Source organism: Lepisma saccharinum, chromosome 2 (assembly GCF_977018435.1).
Source record: "Lepisma saccharinum chromosome 2, izLepSacc3.1, whole genome shotgun sequence".
Classification (NCBI taxonomy): domain Eukaryota; kingdom Metazoa; phylum Arthropoda; class Insecta; order Zygentoma; family Lepismatidae; genus Lepisma; species Lepisma saccharinum.
Genome location: NC_139230.1, coordinates 213,031,050 through 213,053,040, shown reverse-complemented (window position 1 = coordinate 213,053,040; position 21,991 = coordinate 213,031,050). Strand labels below are relative to the sequence as shown.

At 39.5% G+C, this 21,991-nt stretch overlaps 1 protein-coding gene across 6 annotated transcripts in view; it reads left to right on the top strand.

Moving 5' to 3' along the window:
* Positions 1-21,991, top strand: part of LOC145984301 (uncharacterized) — a 137,708-nt gene that overhangs the window by 71,639 nt on the left and 44,078 nt on the right. For all 6 annotated transcript variants that reach the window (XM_083117946.1, XM_083117944.1, XM_083117945.1 and 3 more), the window contains 3 exons: positions 9,006-9,125; positions 9,609-9,938; positions 11,586-12,817. In XM_083117946.1, the coding sequence (XP_082974072.1) occupies positions 9,006-9,125; positions 9,609-9,938; positions 11,586-12,817 (1,682 nt within the window). The remainder of the gene's footprint in view (positions 1-9,005; positions 9,126-9,608; positions 9,939-11,585; positions 12,818-21,991) is intronic.

Genomic DNA, 21,991 nt, shown 5'->3' with positions numbered 1-21,991 from the left:
ACGTAAGAAAAAGCTGAAGTATGCAAAAATTGTAGAATATCTAGGCACTAACCACCAAAATAGGAATTTATAGGCACTATAAAAATGTGTTTTCAGAATAGAAACTCCATGAAACGAACTTAAGTTTAAACATGAAAGCCTATGGTTTACTACAAACAAATAAAAAAGGCAAATTTCCGCACCCCAGTCATTAGTATTAATCGCTGAGTACTATTGCCCACGAGACGAGATGAGACTTTGGGGGGAACCCCCGAAGTAAGCCCGCCTACATTCAAGGTATGGTCTTATTTTCCTGGTTCCTAAAAATATACCAGGACGTCAGTTGCTCCGAATTTCATGGTTACCCCGACTTTATTTCCTCTATTTATTACTATTTGATTGCATTTTAAAATAGGTATAATAATAAATTGTAATGCTATACAGGGAATATATACATGATATAATTGATGTATACAATACTTTATGTGATCCAGAACAGAGGACATGAACCTCGTGAGTGACATTACATTACATAACAATATTAATAATATTATTTTAACATCATCATGAAGAACATCTTCAAGAACATTCTCGATAACGTTTCCCTGGCAGTGAGTCAAGCATGCATAATCTTGGAGTCGCAGTGGATTCCGTTCCGGCATTCCAGAGCGGTTTGATATACAAGATTATTTTCCTCATCAAACCCACAGAACCCAACTCACAAGTCCAGAACCCCAGTCTGGCATACCAGAGCAGGGAGCCCAAAGAAAGGCCGCATCCTGTGCCCACACTGATTGCTATTCATTCAATAAGAAAGAAGATATAAAATTAAAATTTTGGAGTGTGATATTTGTATTTGAATTCTTTAGGGTCATTACCGCCGTGTGCACAACTGCTGATCTGGCACACGTCCATGCAAGAGTGCAGCGTCTGCATTCCAGGGAGGGGACAAGGGATCACGACGGACAAGGAGCAATGTCCGTGTGAAGAACGATGCTTTATTGTCGTTGCGTCTCTACATTATTCTAAGGGCTGTGCATTATGTTTCCTGCATCGAGTTCATTGGAAATGCCAAAAATAGGATAACGTGTAGCCTAATTAAAATAAAATGGCATCCTATCACACCCGTCTTACTACCAGGGCTCATATCAACGAAAATCAAGTCTGATATCATATTGTATATTTAACTATTTTAGACTGGTAGAGTCGGTGTTGAAAAAATTTGAATTTGTTCCAAGTATGAGAATAATGTAGATAATGTATAGAATCTGCCTTGCTTTTCTAGCTCCCATCCACTCTTTATCCATCGTATATGCAATGAGCTTTCAGACAGAAGGAACACGCGACAAGCCACACGGGGCCTTACACTGACAAGCAACAGGATCCCCTTCCGTTCCGTCTATGATAAAAGTATTCACCGCACGGGCAGTACCAACAGATCAAGGCGATTCTTCGCTCGATATTAAGGAAAGAACCCAGTTTGAGCGACACACAAGTGACAAGAGACACATGGTGCTTTGTTTCGGAAAGTTACGTTTACTGAGGGTTCATATCCAAGCGAAACATGTTGCTTGTCGCTTCCCTCCTGTGACTTGTTCAATGTGACAAGCGACACGGAAGTATCACACTGAAGCAACGAACGACAGGGAAACTTCAGTTTATAAGCATGCATTCATCGCGCATGCACGGATAACAACCCTCGCGACTAACAGTTGGGCTGAAAAGTTCGTAGGCTAACATAGTAAAAAATATTTTTTTGACAAAATTCGATTTTATTATTCAATATAGTTGCCTTTGAGGGCGATACAACGATTATAGCGGTCATACAATTTTTCGATGCCATTTTTATAGTACGATTTCTCTTTAGCCTCAAAATAGGCCTCAGTTTCGGCGATTACCTCTTCATCAGTGCTAAATTTCTTTCCAGCGAGCATTCTTTTAAGGTCTGCAAACAGGAAAAGTCACTGGAGGCCAGATCTGGAGAATATGGTGGATGGGGAAGCAATTCGTAGTCTAATTCATATAATTTTGCCATCGTTTTCATTGATTTGTGACACGGTGCATTGTCTTGATGAAACAGCACTTTTTTCTTCTTCAAATGGGGCCGTTTTTTCGTGATTTCATCCTTTAAACGCTCCAAGAACGCTATGTAATAATCTCAGCTATCTCGATCAACTTCACTTTACGATCATTTAAAATTATTTTGTGGACTTTTTTGATGTTTTCGTCGGTAACAGCCTCTTTGGGGCGTCCACTGCGTGCATCGTCTTCGATGCTCATTTCGCCTCGTTTAAATTTAGCAAACCACTTCTCAACGGTTGAATTTCCTGGTGCAGAGTCCGAATAATGTTTATCAAGCTAAGCATTGGCTTCAACAGTATTTTTTTTACCCAAAAAGCAATGCTTTATTAACACACGAAATTCTTTTTTATCCATTTTTTCACAATAACAAAAGCTGATTCACTCACAATGCTATATCTCACGAACTAATTATCCGGCAGCTGTGAAATTTATACACGCATCTTTTGAAGGTTAGTACTAAGTAAAAATCACATGGATTTAATTCTAGTAACGCCATCTATGAGTCAGCCTACGAACTTTTCAGCCCAACTGTTATACTGTCCATACAGTATCCAGAAAACAGCCTAAGCAGAACAACAAGCCAGCGACAAGCGAGACGTGCAGTTTGGTTCGAAGAGAGCAAAATTTCTTCACACCAAAGTTACAGCCGCTAAGCGACGCAAGTCGCTTGGAAGCGAACTTTCAGTAGTCAATGCAACCTTTCGAATAGAAGACACACGAAAAGCTGCACGTGTCTCTTGTAGCCTCGGTCCGTTGTTCACGGATGCGTGGTGAATGTTTTCCTTCAGACTGAAGAGGATTGTGTCGCTTGTCGCGTGGGTGTGAATTATACATGTCGCTTGTCACTTCGGTGTGAAATTTCCACAAGATAGCTTTCAGGTTGAAGCAACAGGTGACAAGCAACACAGGGTTTTCACACCAAAGCAACTAGCGACACGCTCCTTTAGGGAGATTTCAGACTGGAGTGACAAGCGACACGCGAAACATGTTGCTTTGGAATGAGCCAATCAACAGCAACGTTCCACAGCATAGGAGCATGGCAGGCAGCACAAACCTGCATTCGATTATTGAAATCCTGAAGCGACACGTGTTACGGGTGATGTGAAATCTCCCTTAGTCTATAAGCAAGACAGACAGAGGCGACACAATGCAAGCTATTAAAAAACGGCCCAGTCTGAACGGCACGCAAGCTACAAAGCAACACGTGGTGCTTGCCGGTCTAGTCGCTTCCATTTGGAAGGTTGCATTTATTACTTTGGGTTCATTTCCAAACGACAGTTGTTGCTGTCGCATGTCGCTTATTACTCCAATGACTTCAGGCAATTTTATGTTTGTTACGTCAAAGCAAAGTATCTAATTGCACTAGCTTTTTAGAGCCGCAGTGGTGTAATTGTTAGGGCATCTGACTGCCAGGTGGGAGACCCGGGTTCGAATCCCTGAGTGGGTGAATAAAGGTTGGAATTATTCCGCATTGTCCCCACATAAAGTAGCTCCGGGGCTTAACAGCCTCATATCAATGGGTGCATGCGGGCAATATTGGAGGCCAAAAGCGGCCGGAGTGTGATGCTGATCACTTTGCCTCCAAAATGACCTTTCCCCCACATGCCGTAAATGTGCCTTCATGGCAGTGTGTTATATGCACTTGGAACTTTGCAACCAGCACTCGAGGCTGCTGTGGATTTTGAGAAGAGGGTCGCAGATGAAAGAAGGGTCTGTTTGGGCAAGAATTTTTACGACGATTGTGGCAAGTATGGCTGGAACAGGGCCGTAGAAAACAATGGCAGTTACTCCCTCCGGATCGTTTTGCGCAAGGATGAATGGAAGAGAGGTCTTGGGGTAGCAGATAGTTGCCAGATTTAAGGTATTCTGAGGAAATTTCAGTAGGAAGATACAGGGACAGGAGGCTAAAGCATGGGCAAATTCGTTACGGACAACATGTGATGAATTAGGATTTTTCGAGGGGGAATCTTACAGATCTCTCTCTATTCCTGTAATAGAAACTGTTTTGGGTTTCCAAAGAAAATGTTTTATTCCGAATAAGTAACTATTTGCAATTGATTAGTTATTTTGTTTATATTTTTTCGAGACTTTTCAGGAGCCATCTCGTCCCATCTCGTGTCTCGTCTCGAATTTTAAAATGCCTGTCCCATCTCGTGTCTTGTCTCGAAAATGAGATGAGACACGAGACGAGATGGGACATGTCTCGTCTCATGGGCAACACTAGCGTGAGACTGATGGAACGCATGTAGTCTGTGCAGTTCCTTTTTGGTTGATTGATTTGGTTTATTTTACTTCGCTTTTTTGCCACTTTTGGCTAATCCTGAACATGAGTATGACGATGATATGATTATTTTGATGAAGGACACACATGCCCAGGCCGGGATTCGAAATTGAGGCCTCTGGTGTTGTGGCACGGTGTGCTAACCACACCAACACAGAGGTCGGCCAGTTCCTTTTCGAAGTATACATACGTGATACAGAAATGCATAGTGAGAATTTTGATTATTAAGAAATAATGAAGCGAAAGAAAATATCCAGTCTTAAAGGATGGAAGAAACGAATATGGGGTAAAGCATAAGGTGGTTGCCACTTTCCCCTGCTGTTGAAAGAGTGCTAGAAATGTTCATGGCATTGAAATCATATTTCTCTACCCAATCCAAAGTACCTAAAATTTTAATTTGGCTTTTCGAAAATAAGTTAAGGGAATCTTACTTGTTACATTTGCATTCACTTGTGGAGATATTTCAGTCTAATATCCAATAATTAGAAATGGAGTAAAATTCTGTGCTTCAAATTATAGATATTCTTTGTAATTTGTTAAAAAAAAAAACAGATTAGGAGATTGCTTTCTTTGCTTAAAGGTAAGATGAAGTTATTGAAAGAGATCTGAAAAGCATCTTTGAGCACAATGTTGGTAAGATTTTTGTATATTGATTAAATTATGAGTAATGGCAAATGTATAGCCATTTTTTGTGGTGTCTTCTTTTTTATGACTTTGTCCTCCTTTTTCGCCATGCTCTGTCCTCTTTTTTTAATGTATGTGTCTGGTAACCCTACCCATAGACACATTGACCAATGTTGTTCAAGCAACCATTCGCCGTTGTGGTATGTGCCTGGCTGCTAACGGCAGCCAATTTGAACACCTCAAGTAACTTAACATGAAGGTGCAGGATGATTGTATTAAACCAGTGAACAGGTGCAGAAAGCTCTGATATGTAATTTAGTTCAGTACTAACACACAATATAGAATTAGTGTTCATTAAATTGTGTATACATTTTTTTGACGGACCCTGTATTTGTAAATGCTCTTGCCAAAGTTGCCTCTTGCTCGGTAGGCAGGGAAGTCAATGATTAGTTTTCCCCCAACAGCTGGCTTTCTTGTTTAAATGTTAACAAAAGGACCTTTGTCCGGTGGTTAAGGGTGGGCCAGTTTTGTCAAGACGTATAAATACCGGGTTCCATCTTGTTTGAAAGACACAGTCTCAGATGGATTGACACTAGGGATGAGCGATATCGGAAATTTGATATCGCAATATATCATCAAGAAAATATCATGACAGATGATATGATACGATATTTTTTCCATATCATGATATAGGTGATATATTGTTTCTACAATATATATCTCCAAATATTGTGATGATATATCAGTGACATGATATATATCACCAAAATATCATGATGATATATTGCCAACATGATATACATTGCCAAAATATCATGATGATTTATCACCTACACGATATATATTGCCAAAATATCATGGTGATATACCATCTAGTTTATATCATCTGGATGATATTTTTTTCAATATCATGATATATCTATCATCTGGATGATATATCAAAGTCCAGAAAAGTGCATTCTGGTGTAGTAGTAGTAGTAGTAGTAGTAGTAATAATAATAGTAAAATTGTCTTGATTAGAGTGGGCATGTTTCGGCCTCGAGGGCCGCTCTTACAACAGACACCCTTGTCTGGGTGATTATTACAAAGTAAAGTAAAAGTGAAGTACAAATGGAATATATGGGCATACCCTGATACATATAAGCTGGATGAACACTGAATATAAAAATACAAATTGAATAGAAATATTGAAGAAAAAAGGATTATATGTATAAACTAATGGACATAGATATCTAATGTTCATCGCTTTCATCTTTAGTACATATACATGTATGAAGTCAGCTGGAACAATGAAGGAAAGAGCGATAACAATAATAATAATAATAATAATAATAAATTTAAGACAAAGCAAAATTATGAAATTTAGAATGCTAATAATTATAACAAGTTACATGAACAGAGTTGCCAATTATTAAAATGGATATATATATTTATAACAGAAAAGTTGCTTGTGATTATGTGCTTAGCTGCCTTGCTAGTAGATGATTTTTTAGTTTCTTTTTAAATTGCTTATGACACTGGATGGATGTTAGAGAGGCTGGAAGGGAATTCCATTCTTTGGTGGCAGATACGGTGTACGATCTTCTGTAGGTGGTTGTATTATGAACTGAGACTGACAATAAGTTTTCCGTCGCGTTACATGTTGATGCCTGCTCGAATTTGTATTCAGTTTCTCAAAAAGATATCCAGGTTGTTTGCTGCTTAGTACTTTATGTGTTAAAGTTAGTAACTGATATTTAGTGAAGTTCTTTGTATTAAGCCAATTCAAACGGTGTAAGTATTTTGAAATGCGGTTCCTTTTTTTGAGCTTGTAAATGAATCTCATGAATGCATTCTGTAGTTTTTGTAGCTTATTAGATATGGAGCTGCTTGCTTTGAAAGTAACTATGGCTCCATATAGTAACCGTGATAATACTAGGCTTTCACACATTTTTTCTTAACCTCAGTGCCTACAATATTATTTAAGTGGTACAAGGCTCTAAGAGATGTGTTGGTTTTTTTTTTATCTGCATTGAGATATGATCTAACCACTCTGTGTGGAATTCCTGGATCCCACTTTAAACTGTAGGTCCAGTGCCAATAGCCTTTCTGTGCATAAAGTGGATTTAAAACACCAACTCAACAATAACTATGTGGGATTCCATGACAAAGCCTAGGTTAATAGTGGTCTTTTCTAAAGTTAATGTGTAGTTAATTAATTGACAGAAGTATCATCTGTGCTTTCGCTTAGCTTTTTCACAATAAATTTGGATCCTATTATGATGAATTTAGACTTAGTTGGGTTTAATTTTAGCAGGTTAAATTGTGCCCAGTTACTAATGGTGTTGAGGTCTTCTTGTAGCTGGGATATCGTACTTCAGTATTCTTTTACCCCTGTGTGTATGTAAGTCTGAGTATCATCAGCATATTGGTGATACTGAGCATGTGAGAGACTTTATGCAAGTCCATTACATAAATGGACAAAAGCAGAGGTCCAAGGATGCTCCCCTAAGGGACTCCATTCAGAATATTTGACCAGCCAGAAGAGCAGTTATTTCTGCCTCTGATTTTTACGCACTGCTTTCTGCCAGAAAGGTACAATGCAAATCAGTTGTGGGTAATACCAGTAACCCCAATGCTATGTAATTTAGTGAGTAGAACTTCATGGTTTACACAATCGAATGCTTTTGAGAAATCAAGGCAAACAAGTAAGGTGATTTTGCTTTCATCAGTAGCTTTTTGTGCATCGTCAGCAATTTTGAGAATTGCTGTTGTGGTGCTGTGATTGGCCGAAAGCTGGATTGATGCTTTGGAAAACTATATGTGGATATTATGTGTGTGAATAGCTGTTCATGTACAATATGCTGTAGAATTTTCGACATTATTGGGCATATGCTTATTAGGCACAAATCATACACATTTTTAACTGGCTTTCATTTTGCGAGTGGTAAAACAATTGCCTTTTTCCATGCTTCTAGGGAAGACACCCTGTGCAAAGGAATTATTTATTATGTTCGTTATCGTGTTTAGGCAGAAAGAAAGTAACAATTTTAAAATGTTTAGGTTTATACTATCTTCTCCACTTGCATTACTCCGTATCCTGCTGCATGCCTTCTTTGCATTTTGAGGGGTGACTCTAGTAAATGTAAATGAGTTTAGGGGTTTGTTGGCTAAAAATGTTTTGAAAATGTTTTCCAGCATGTTGTGGTCAGCATCATTCTGCAAAGATTGTATAAAGTGGTCATTCATGCTATTTGGAATTAATATGTGTTGAAGAATATTTTGAGTGACATTTTTGCTTCCTATAAGGCCATGTTTATGTAGTGTCGCCCTCATGCTTTACGCATGTTTTATGTTCTTATCAATTGCAGAGTTATAATAGTGAAACTTGCTGTTTTGCACTAACTTTTAGCTCTGTTTTTAAATTATTTATAACTAAGGAGACTGTCGTTATCACTGGTATTTATATATCTCAAATGATAGTAGTCCCTAAGCTTCCAAAATTCGAGGAAAATGTTGTTAATCTATGGTGGAGGAGGCTTTGTCACTCTGCGCATTTTAACAGGGATGTCTTTGCCAGCATTACTATTGCATCATTTATCATTTGGACTTGGTTGTTTACATTCTCACATGCCTCTATAGCTTCCCAGCCTGCACTTTTCGCATCCTCGTTGAATTTCCCAATGTCTAATCATTTAAAGTTGTGGTAACGGACATATTTCGTGTTTGATTTTTTGACACTATTAGAAACTTCAAATACTGCATACACTGGCAACAAATGTTGATTTACATACAGAACCTTCGTCTTTTTAGAACATATTATGACGTCTATTAGGGACTCCGATGTGGCAGTTCTCCACATTGGCTTTTTTACAATTTGAATACTGTTTAGTTCTTTAAGGGAGCAAAAGGCAACCTGGAGCATTTGTTTAATGGAGATGTAATGTAACAATGTATATATGGAGAAGAGGTGGTGTGTAAATAAATGTGTACATAAAACATCTCCATGGAGTGTTTCATTTTGGAAACACTTTCAATGTTTACATTTTATTTTTCTTAGGGCCATTATTTTGGACCAACTAGTCCAACCTATGAAGATACTCAGTCTGTTACATCACAAGATGGAAGCGATACTGGAACTCCATACCTGGCTGACCAAAGTTCATCATCTCCATCCAGCGTAAGTACTATAGCTATGGTTAATACAGAGCAACATGTATTTTAAAATAAATTCCCTCCATGGCTTTTTGACATTAATAATGATGCAAACACACAACTATAATTATGCCAAAGTATTGTAGATTATTCCAGATGAAAGATTCATTTCCCTCAGTTCTCAGTCAATCAAAACTTCTATATTGAAGTAGTATAAAGAGAACATAAGGTCTTCCATTACTTTTGTGTTATGTTGTATTAATACATGTGTAGTTTACAAATTACAGACCATCAATGCCACATGAGTGGAAACAATAAAAAGTTGTTTGAACATACTCGGATAAAAACTCATATTGTGTAAGTGCAAGAATCATATTTTGTATATGGATTAGTGTTATGGAAATATATGTAACTGTATTACTATACTAATGGATTCTGTACCTATTGAGTTCAATAAATAAATACTCGTTGAAATATTATATTATCTAATCACATGTAATATTTTCAGGATGGAACATCGATGGAAGATGGACAGGATGGTGATGTGTCTGACGAAAGCCACAGAGGGAATTCGATGCACGTGCATAAACGAGTGCGACAGAGAGGAATGCAGTCGGCTCTCGCGAGGCAGCACCACAATTCACAGCTGCATTCTTTGGGTCACTCAAGCCATTCTTCACATGTTTGGAGGCGACCAAAGCATTTCTCTACTCCACACAGCTCCTTGTCCAGTAACTCGAGGAAGGATAGAGAAAGGCTGTTTCAAGTTTCAGAAGAGAGAAACCCAGATTGGTTAACGCAGAAGATTAGAAGCATGACCCCTTTGAGTAGCTCAAAGGTAAATATTTGCTGTGAATTAAATTGAATTTGTTACTGGTATGTGTGGTTTGTTTATATTATGGATCTTTGAAGTAAGGAATGCATTTAATCTGTTAATTATCTTTGAATTAATGCAAAAATTTGAAGTTATTAATTCTTGACTAACATCACTATCACTGACCAAAGTCAACATATATCCATTTTCTCTTGGATTGAGCCTTATGACACTCATAGCTACTTGATACTATAATGAGATTGAATTATTAAAATAGAAATGTCACAAACAATCATAGATTTTGACTTTTAGCATGGAAATGAAAAGTTGTTCATTTTGATATTCTTTATCAGCTGTCAATATTTATTGATAGTACGTACCAGCATACTAACTGTTTTGTTGATACTGTTTTGTGGTCAAAAATATCCAACTTGTGCGGTGGTGTGATTAGCACAGCATGCTATGAAGCAGGGGATACTAGGTTCGAATCTTGTGTATAGCACAGACATTCCATTGTATTTGTTTGTTTGTCTATTTCATAAATTCACCACTTATCGTTCATGTTGCAATTGACCTATAAACAAATGACACAAAGTGTAAATACACCGTGGTCAGAATTATATAGAGATGTCTTTAACCAATATTAAATACTTGTTAATATTTGTTATGCAAGTTGTTTTGCTGAACTTCAAATAGAAAGATAATATATTTGACTATTTGAGTAGCAGCATTTTAGTTTATCACTCAAGAGGATGTAGATATGAGCCCATCTTGAGTAATATCTTGGAATATGTTCAAGAGCCCATGGCATTTATGTTCGTACTGTGATATGTTATAATTGTGACTACATTTTTTCCCCTCATAAAACTTACTATTGTAGTTTTGTAGATATTTCTGAATTCTGTATTCAATTCTTAAATGACAGAAATAATAATCTCTAAGGTAAGATGTGACTAACCTTTAATTATGCTTTTAAGTTACAATAATAGCTAAATGTTTTAAAATATGTGCAGGGCAAAGATTTGCTGAAGTAAATCTATTACCATTGAGTAAATCTGTGGCATTCTTCCTATTGCTTTTTCATATAATTCTTCCAGTCCATTTTTCCCCCTGTATTGGGCTTTCCATGTATACTTTGTCCTAGGGAATTATCATGTTATCATCTGGTTGAGTTGAAGTACCATCCTTCACTTCTCTAAAGTTTAAACCTTCCTTTTACCTTTGCTACATTTTAACTTCTGCTTGCATGGCCTAGGCCACGGTGGCTCAGTCGGTAACGCGTCTGACTACCATGCTAGAGGTCCCGGGTTCGATCCCCGGCCAGTTCAAATCCAGGAACTTTTCTAACGGTGGAAGCTGCCCCGGCGCCTACCCAGCGTCGAATAACATGGGTACCTGGGGGAGACCCTGGGGGGTAAAGGTGGTCAGGAGCGTGATGCTGATCACATCACCCCACTCACAACCGGATCAAGAAAGTGTGGGGCGTTACCCCCACACCCCCTATACGCCTTCATGCTGTGGTGCTAAGCACAGGGTAACACTTTACTTTTTTTTTTTTTTTGCATTCTACCTTCTGATACATAGTAGGCCGTGTGTGGTTATTGGTTCTGTAGTTACTGTTCATGGAAAGTACAATTATGATGTTCTCATGCTTTGTATCTTGCTCCACAGGTAGTGAGTGGTAGTTTAAGCCATTTGATTGGAATGCACGGTAGACAAGAACCTCATGGAGAATTACTTGAGTCGGAGAGATGTAGGAGGAGCAGGCATGATGGAAGGACCGACAGAGAAATTGGAAGCGACTACTTCTCGAGTTTTCCAAATAATGGAAATGTTCATTCAGGAGGTGTTCAAGATTCATTCAGCAAGCATAGCTCCTCGCAGTGCTTATCGAGAGATGAATCCTATGATTCGCTGGGGTTTTCTGATAGTGTAATAAGTGACGATGTGAAATACTTACTCAGGGAAGGATCGTTTGACAGCACGTGTTCGGAACTTAGCATAGACTTTTCCATAAAGGAATCTGCAGATACAAATACTGTGGCTTGCATGGAAAAACTTCAGCAGGAAATCGACCAATTAAAAAATAACTGCCTTAAAATGGATGAGGAATTTGAAACTATTAAATGCAACCGGAATTTCCCTGGGATGTCATGCCTTATGAAAGCAAATGCTGATGACACTGAACACCATGGTGCATCCCCTTCGGCAGTTCAAGAAGGTTTGAAGAAAGAAGAGGCTCGGGCTTGTTTTGCTGGACTGTACAGTATAACAACAATTAAGAATAGTACCTCGTCTGAGTTTTCAGATTCATTCGCTCCTTGTCCGAGGAAAACTAGCCTTGGGTCTGTGGAATCCTTAGAGTGGGATTCTCCTAAGTTGGGAAGTCCTGGCAAAACCTCAGCTCATGAATCACCAAGTTTGTTCAAAAAAATTCACAGTTACCATTCAATTGAAGAACAGAAAAGTGATCAAGTTTTCCAAGATGTGCATTCTGTCGAAGAAACACATCTCACCCTGTCTCCAAAAATTTCAGCTGTTGCAAATCAGAACTCTAATGGTGATGTTGATTCTGAGAAGGTGACCGTGAAGATTCCTGAAACACCGGATGCATCAGATTCTCTTCTTCCAAGTGAAGCAGAACTGATGGCAAATTTGGAATGGGACAATGAAGATCTTACACAATATCCAGAAGGAAACAGTGAAGGAACTCCCGAAGCTGAATCCAGTTTGTTAGCCTCTGTGGATACTTTGGAAATGGACTTGGAAGCTGAACTATGCAAAACTGGCTGTACTTCCCTGCGCGATGAAGGAAGTTGGAGGAGTCAGTCTGAAGGACCAGAAAGTGCAATGGAAAGCATGATATCTAGTCGGAGTTGTACAGCAAGCCCTGTAACTGAAAGGTATGTGAACTTACATTCTTATGTTCCCTTGTACAGGGTGTGGCAGTGAATCTTGCGATTTTGCAACACTGAATATCTCTAGTTGTTGCATCAGAGGTAACATGTGACTACCGATATTTTGAAGCCCCCGCTTTGCCATTCAGTTATGAAGTCATGGAGTAGGGCACAGCTCACATTTGCTGTAAAAATGTATTATAAAAACAATAGTTACGAGTCTGCACAGTCTTTTGTGTAGGTTACAGATCACATTGCGAAGCATGACCACAGGAATTTGAGCCACCTCTTCCCAGATCCGATCTTTAGAACCCATTTCTTGGAAGTTTTTAATCCATGTTGTGATTACATGGACAGAATGCACTGGATCATGACATGTAATATTAAAATGTTTCCAAAATGCATGCTGCATGGACACGTACCTATTACTGTTTTTTATAATATGCTTTTCCAGCGAAGATGTGCTGTGCCCCATTTCATGATTCCATCATAACTGAATGGTCAAGCAAAGGCTGCAAGGTAGCAGTAGTGACATGTTACCTGTTACGCAACAACTAGTGCACAACAACTAGCTACATATATCCAGTGTTGCAAAATCACATGATTCATTGTTGCACGCTTTATTAATTGCATATTGTTGAATTTCTGTGTACGATCATGTTACAGGAGGATGAAAAGATTTTCTACGGATAACAACCAGGTGATTTCTGAATAGACTTCCAAGCCTTCGAGAGCTAACATCACTCTTCATCTTCATGGATTGAAATGCAGAGATGTCAGGGTAAGGGTTTATGTATTTGGTGTGGAAGGAGTAAGGTGTGGGTGTTGGCCAAATCAGGTGCTGTCTCTTTGATGTCTGCACTCCCAGTCAACTATTGTTAACCAGGCTGGGTCCAGTTCGAGTCCTGTGTCCCTGTTGAGGTTTTCCTTTTCACTGTGGATGGCTTTACTTCTTTGATGATTTGGTCCCAGTGGATGACTTATTGATGATCTTGGTGGTTGTGAAGTCAATTCTAGGACCCTTCTGTATGGAATGTTCTCCTAACCCTGATTTTTCAGGATGTAACTTGATGATCTTTGCAGCATTGTTTGATTGTCCTCCCTGTTTGTCCGATGTAGGCTTTACCGCAAGAACAGATGATACGGTAAACTCCAGGTGGCTTCTGATTTTCGGTGGCAGTTTGTGGATAGTCTTAATGTTGTGCTTTGAAAGAATGCAGCTGATGACTGTTGAGACATTTTCAGTGTATTGGTTGTCTGAGGGGTCCGGGTTTCTTTGTTGTTTTTCTTGTGCAATACTCGCTCTAGTGTCTTGTTGATGATTCCTTCAGTATATTCATTCTGACTGAAAGTTGTGTGCAAGTGTCTTATTTCATCTTGAAGGTGCTCTGTGTCACTGATGGAGATAGCCCGGTGAAACACTGTAGAGTGTATGGTTGATTTCTGTGCTGGATGGTGAAAGCTCTTGGCATTGAAGTATAGGTCTGTGTTAGTGGGTTTCCTGTATACGCTGTGTCCTGAAGTCCCATCCAGTTTGCACGTGATGAGGATGTCCAGGGACAGAAGATGCCATTGGTCCCTGTCTCCATGGTGAATATGATGTTCAGGTGTTGGTTGTTGAGGTGATCCAAAAACAAAGGTTTCATCTACGTATCTACAAAATGCACCGGGTTTCTGTGGAGCTGAATGAAGTACTTCATGTTTGAAGTTCTCCATGAAGAAATTTGCTATGGAAGGCGAGAACGAGGATCCCATTGCCACTCCATCAGTCTGTTCATAGTATCTGCCATTGTAGCCGAAGTAGGTTTAAGTCAGGGTATGTTTGAAGAGACCGATATGAAATGTTGCTCTAACAGCTTCAAGGAATTCTGAATTGGCACTCTGCTGAAGGACGATACTACATTTAAGCTGACTAGAAGATCACCGGGAGATGTTCTGAGGCTCTGCAGGGTCTTGGTGAAGTTTGATGAGTTTTTGACATGGTATTATGAGGGTTTTAGAATGAAATACTGATGTTGTATGTTGTTATTTTTACCCTTCGAGATTCAGTGACTCTGTTATGGGGAGGGTTTGGTGGAGTATAACCAAATCAACAAAGAATAAAAAAAGAAAACCACAACACTCATTCAAAGAGCAACTTAACACTGCCACATGCAGACCCTATACTGCATGTGGTATTCCGTGGATAATAACGGGTGTCCCATGGGAGACCCATTAGCCAACAGACGACAAACTTTTTGCCTAACTTCTATAACGGTAGGTAGAGGGGCTTTGTTGTCTTACTGCTCACGTCAATGATACCAAAGTTGATTACACTGAAACAACACATTTATTCAATATATGACACAATCTGTGGCATGGCCACCACCAAACATGGACACCACCATTACACAAAGGAAACAGAAAATATATACACAAAAGAATTGGTACTTACATAACAGCCATCTTCTTAAACTACCTCTCATACCTGGGGGCCACAGACTTTTCGACACTCACACACCACATCCCAATATTTGGCACTAGATGGGGCACGAAAACAAAAGGAGGGGTATTTTCCTGGACTATCAGTGATTTTGGCCTACATCCTCTATGTGACAAAGAACTTGGGAGATAATAGGTGCACTTTCCTAACTTTCCAAGGAAGGATTGATGAATACAACTATGGATGCTTATGGATTCCTGGAGGATGCTCCTATGGTTCCATCTAGCATGCCATGCAGTCTGGATTTCCCTATTTTGATATGGGACACATGGATTTCACTAAACTGGCGAAAAACACGCTGAGAATTCCAAGTAAGGCATTGGCTTCCATTTCCACAATGTTAGCACTCACCTTGGTCCAGATTAAACTTTATATGGACATTGGGTGCCTATTCCCTGTGTAAATCTACTGTTCCCGGGTCATGCGGCCACTAATGCACTGGTTTTGACTAGCACCACAGCCTCCGACCTGTCCTCAAACAGGTAAAATACACAAGTGAGCTTGGACGCCAAGCTCAGAAGATAATAAAGCACCTGACCACTTCCTATGTGACGTCACAGCCTTGGAAGTGCCTCATTGGCTGGCTGAGGTCACATGTGGCTTTTGCTGGTCTGTAGAAGGGGTTCCAATTCCTCCCACCAGATGGCAGACTTATCAGGTGGTTGTGAAAATACCTGGATGTAACATGTAAACAAAGGTATTTTTTAACTTTCTCTGGCCTATTTATGCCAGATAATTAAAATGAGTTAACTTTTCATGATTTAGGCATTATTTTACCTATGCACAAATGTTATCTTTTATATTTAATAAAAAATAAGGGATTTAGCAAATATATGGTTTGGAGCACATGGTTTCTAGTATTCAAGATTGCTACTGTTTGCCTGAAAATTGTTACTTTTTAATGAATAAAGCATTTCTGTCCATCCTACTCCCCACTGGGAAAGTATAAGACTTTGGGAAATGGCTCTCACAGGCCCTTTCTATTATTAACCTAATAACCCTTGCACTTAGGGTGGGTCTATGGCTGTTTGTGTCTGGGCATGTATGCCCAATCCTTGATTGGTCATAGTATTGGCACTTACCCATCAGAGGTTGGAGATGCCTTTAGGAATTTGGAGAGTCTGTAGATAGGGCATTCAATGGCACCGACGATAGACCTTAATGGTACAGCAGCTTTGTGTATTTTTGGGAAGGCTGTACAGTCAATGGCACCGACGATAGACCTTAATGGTACAGCAGCTTTGTGTATTTTGGGAAGGCTGTACAGTCATGGTGGTGCTGTTCCATTGGGTGTTAGCCAGTTCTGGGTTTCTTTCAGCAGTGTGGATTTCTTCAGTAAAGCTCTGGTATTCCTTTGTATTGCAGCTGTGTGGTCTCGGAGCAAAGGTCAGTATCTGCTGTCAGAGATTTTGCTGTCGTAGTGTGTGGATTGGAGTATAACAGTGTCATTTCCTTTGTCTGCTGGGAGAATAATAATGTCCTGGTCAGTGACGTATACTGGGTTAGAAACCTGGGCTATCGCACCATATCAAAGTGTTCGAATGGACAAAAATTTGCTGCTGGGGGTGTTTTTTTTAAAAAAACTAATTTGGGGTAGCGGGTTGAAGTGACGTGACACTGTGATTAAAAATATATACCTCATAAATAAAATATGGACATGTACACTATGTCAGCAAGGAAAGGATTGCAAGAATTTCATTCTTATTTGCACAAATAAGAGGGCCATGTTGTGAAATATTATGTAGGTCTATATACGAGAATAAATATAAATCTTCTACCTACCTATTTTCATGATTTGAAGTTCGGGGCCTCCTTGTTGGCACAGTGGTAACATCGTTGCCTTGAAACTAAGGGGTCCCGGGTTTGATACATGGTGGTTCAGATACCACTTCAACTGTAGGTCTGACCCCCATTAGCTTATCTGTGAATAAGGTGGACATAAAAGAAAATCCACAACGATTTGTAGCTTATCGTCAAAATTAAGCCGAATAGACAGCTTGTTAATTATGTCCCTCATGCCAGCTCACTACACAACACAGCACATATCATTCACAAAAATACAATCCACTCACTACTGCATTCACACGCTGCCTCTAAATAAATTCCAAGCACCAAGACCACTCGATGCGAACTAGACTAGAACTGGTCCTTGTCATTTCAGTAAATTTTATATTCATAAACCATTCCTGGTCAGCCAACAATTTTCTACTCCCCACTGTATCTCTAATTGTTTGAAAGTTGAACACCTCTTTCATCTCGTTTGCAAGCGTTCAATGATGTTCTTCTCCCTGCCATATGCCAGACTTACCCATTGCCTGCAATAATTTGGCTCCACAATTACCCATTCATGGGGAAATTACCTGGTGGGAAAAATTGGTTTGCAACACTGATTGGGTGATCCTTAAGTTAACCCTGTCATGTTCGCCCCCCCCCCCCACATTATGCACATTTTCTGATAGATATTTTTTCGTATATATTGATCATTGAGTCTGGGCTTTTCAGGTATCCTAGATAGCCCCGAATATACGCCCCTGGTCCTGGTCTTCTTTCAGTTGCTATAGCACAGCTTTTTCTGCTGCTGTGATGTTGGGCTTAGGCAGAGTGGCAGCCATGTGTGCTCCTTGACATATATCCTGGGTGGCTGTGACTGGGAGATCTTTTACAGCTTGCTTGATGCTGCTGATTATGTGGTTGGGATGGTCATGGAAGTTAGCATGAAGTTCAACACCTTCGACAAGATGGAGATCGTGGCTTTGTTGAAACATTTGTCCATCAGGTTAATATCAGTGTGGTGGATGGTATTCTGCCAGTTTTGCCGGTCAGCTGTTGGTTGATTGAGTTTAGGTGGGTGTATTTACTGCTCTGCTAGGCCATGGTCTTGCTGGCTTGCAGTTCCATGCAAGATTTGCTGGTGGTGTTTATCCATTCCCGGTCCATCGGAGACATGGAAGAAGAAATTTCCAGATGACAATGGAGTAGGCTTCTGTCTATTGATGCAAGTTTGTGTCTTTTGAAATGTATTCTTTCTCTTACCAACATGATACTGGTGCACCTCAGTATCCTGTCTGTTGCTGCATTCTTGATCGGATATTTCAGTGTGGCAAAGATGGGTATTATATTCTTGTGTCTGCATCTCTGTAAGAAAGCCAATGTTGACAACAGCAGGGCCATTGTCCCACTGTACCCCCTTGAGAATTACGTCAAATTTATTATTTTTTTTGACAGATTTCAATGTTTTATGTAATATAGAAGTGGTTCCAGCATTAGGAAAGCACAAATAACTGAGATATTTGGTCCTAAGGTATGGCCCACATAAGTTAAAACCTGCAGTTTCGGAGTACTTTCGCTGCTTTATGTTACTAAAAACTGTTTGTATATACACTAAAATGGTGAAAGAACATGTCGAAAATAACTATTAGTACTAAACCTAGCAATTCTAACCTAACTACGTAAAATTATAGCTGCTGTTGTGGAATGTCGTTTTGTGTGCTATATTCACTTTTACAAAGCCTTCGGGCTGGTCTGCTACATGATAAATTAATATGCTAAGGTAACAGATGTACTTTACTTCACAATAACACATTATCAGGACAAAAAAAAAATCAAAAATCAACTGAAAACATTCATAAACAACAAAATGTTCATAAACCATGCAAAATATTTAATTTTCTCCAGGGGTACAGAGGGTCAAGGGTACACCCAACATCAAAAGAAACAGTAGGCAAATTGTCAATCACCATATTCATTCAGCCTGTTTTGCACAATGTGATGATAATGAATTGAAATAAAAATTTCAATAAGAAGAGGACAATACCTTCTTCCAATCAACATAATTTTCTTCCTTAAAACAAAAAAGGATGTAGAACAAAAAAGTAATAAAAATAACGATGGACAATTTGCCTACTATTATCTTTTCTGTAGATTGTACCACAAGAAGTTGCTGACGAATTTAGAATTGCTGCGTAGATATTCAAATCTGAGGATCTGCTGTAGAATTTCCTCCCCATAGAGGTGTGTGAAATAATTCTTGATGCTTTCCTGGCAGCGAATGATGATGAGATTTTCTCGGGATATCAACCAGGTGATTTCCGGATAGACTTCAGAGTTTTCGAGAGCTAATGCCACTCTCATCTTCAGGGATTGAAGTGCAGAGATGTCAGGGTAAGGTTTTATGCAGTTAGTGTGGGTGGAGTCAGTTGTAGGTGTTGACCAATCAGGTGCCGCCTCTCCAATGTCTGCATACACTCCATCAAGAATTATTTCATGTTATAGGAGATTTTTGTAAAATATTCTTTCAAGAACTTACGTCTTCCAATATTATACGAACTAAATATGGTAAGCTACCATTTCATGTTATATTTTTGTCATCCTTATTTAAATCAGTGAACTCATTTTACATTGGAACAGGTGGCTTGCGAGTGCGCGCGTGTGCATATTTCCAATGGAGCCAAGTTTTATTAAGTGCCCCAGGGCTGGACTTGAGATTGGTGCAGGTGGTCACTATTGTGTAGGTCTCTTTTGGCAGTTTCTCCAGCTTGCATAACTATTTTGGCTTGGGTTTATTTTGTGGCCCATGTTACTGAGGTGACAGGTGAGGCCTGATCTTCTCCTTCAGAGTTGGTGGTCCGTATCATGCTCCTTGAGCCTATCTTCAAGCCTGCAGTTGTCATACCTACATATGTGCTTCCACAGCTCCAGGTAATCACATAGATGCTACTTTTTGCACTTGAATTGGTGTAATAGTTCTTGAATGGCATAGTGGTAATGTTGTCACCTTGTAATCATGGGATCCCAGGTTCGATACCTGGTGGAGGCACAAGGTGGTCTTGATCCCACTAGATTCAGGCCTGATTAGCCTTCCTGTGCTTAAAGTGGAATTAAAAACAAAGAAATTCAAAATTCAATTCAATAGTGCTTGAAACAGATAAGGTGATAACCTACAGAGGGGGTTGGTCAGCTATTTTGAAGTTGTTGCTGGTATGTTTTTCGTTCACTTTGGTCTATTGTAGTAGCCACAGGGACATGCCAAACTTTCATTACTGGGAGTTAAATATATAAATTTCACCTCCACTAAGAGCCCTGTTGAGAGAAAAAGAAAGATTTCATCTCTCTATGGCAATTAGTTCTCTTGATACGATTTTTCTGTATATCGATGCAAGTTTGAAATTTGTGCACAGGAAAAGTTCTCATCCGGTGTAACGTTTGCATTATTTTGCTTTACAAACATTACACTTTTCAAAAAAAAAAGTAAAGAGAAAGCGACGTTCCCTTTTTTTTTAGCCATCGGAGGTCGCTTTACCTCACGATGACTTCTGGTGCTGCCTCTAGCGGTGATTTCGGCCGCACTGGCCTGCTTGTAAAATATGCTGCTCTAGTTAGTCGGCGTGCGCGTTCTGCCTCTTGCAGCTACTTCCTACTCCTGCTCCGAACGGCAAGTGCCTGACCTTGGGCACGACGTCAAATCCATCGTCGGCAAGAGATACAACTCCACCACTGTTTTTTCTGAAGTGAAGCCTGCCTTACCACCGTTAACACGTAGAAGCCTGCCGAACGAGTATAGTGGAAGGATGGCGTGGGTCTTGGTGTGTAATTGAACGTTAGTGGAGGTATGTACAAAAACATTCTCTTTGCTGTGATATGGGAATGGTGATTACATCTTGCGATCTTGCCGTTCGCTGAGAACGAAAGATAAATTGCTTTGACTTTTATGGAACCTTGAGTAACGAATTCTATAAAGCGAACACTAGTTCTCCTTCAGTCCCCCCCCCCCCCCCTTTTCTTGGCCTTTTTTGTTTCTCTCGGCGAACTTTCTGATAAGTGTTTTGAAACCAATGTGTATATTGGTGAGTGCGCGTTAAACAAGAGAAAAAGGAGCCAAGCAAAAAAGGCGTGCGTATGCACGCAGGAACTCGCACTATGTGTTGTTGATGCGTCTTATATATCAGATATTCTCAAAGAATCCCCCGCAAAACGCAATTAGCTGCATAATTGAACTATTTAATAAAGTTTATTCACGCACAGGCAGCGTATATAGACTGACAGTGAAGCATATCATTTTGATCGCCCAAAAGTTGGTCGGTGAAGTTAAATGCGCGCATGCGCGCACTTGACAGTTATACTAGCAGAAAATTGCGATTCTTGCCGACCTACCCCAATTTTCGATCTCGTAGTTTAATAACCTCCCTGTCCGCCTTTGGGTAGCACTACCGATGCAATAATGTAAAAAGTAATAATAATAAAATAGGCAGCAGGTGCAATTTAAGTATAAAGGAGAGGCATTTGATTATGCATTAACGAGAGAGGCATTTGATTAAGGATAAAGGAGAGGCATTTGATTAAACATTAGAAAGAGAGGCATTTGATTAAGTATATAAAAAAGGCATTTTTGGCTTTAAACAAATGAAATAGCGGATACGCTGTACTTTTGCAAATTGTACTTTTAAGGTAATTTACAGACACGTATAGGTACACGCCAACTATTCGTGGTGTCTCGCTCCATCAAAGAATAAGGTTGTGATTTACACTGTATTTTAGGAGCATGCTCATGATTTGTTAACAAAAGATTGGAAGTTGTGCGAGAAGATTAAAATAGCGCGCAGGACGTGCAGGTTATTGTTAAAGTTACGCTGATTGTTAAAATCGTTTCCCAACTTTAAGTGTTGGATATTGTGCATACTCACAAAGTGTATTGTTTCAGA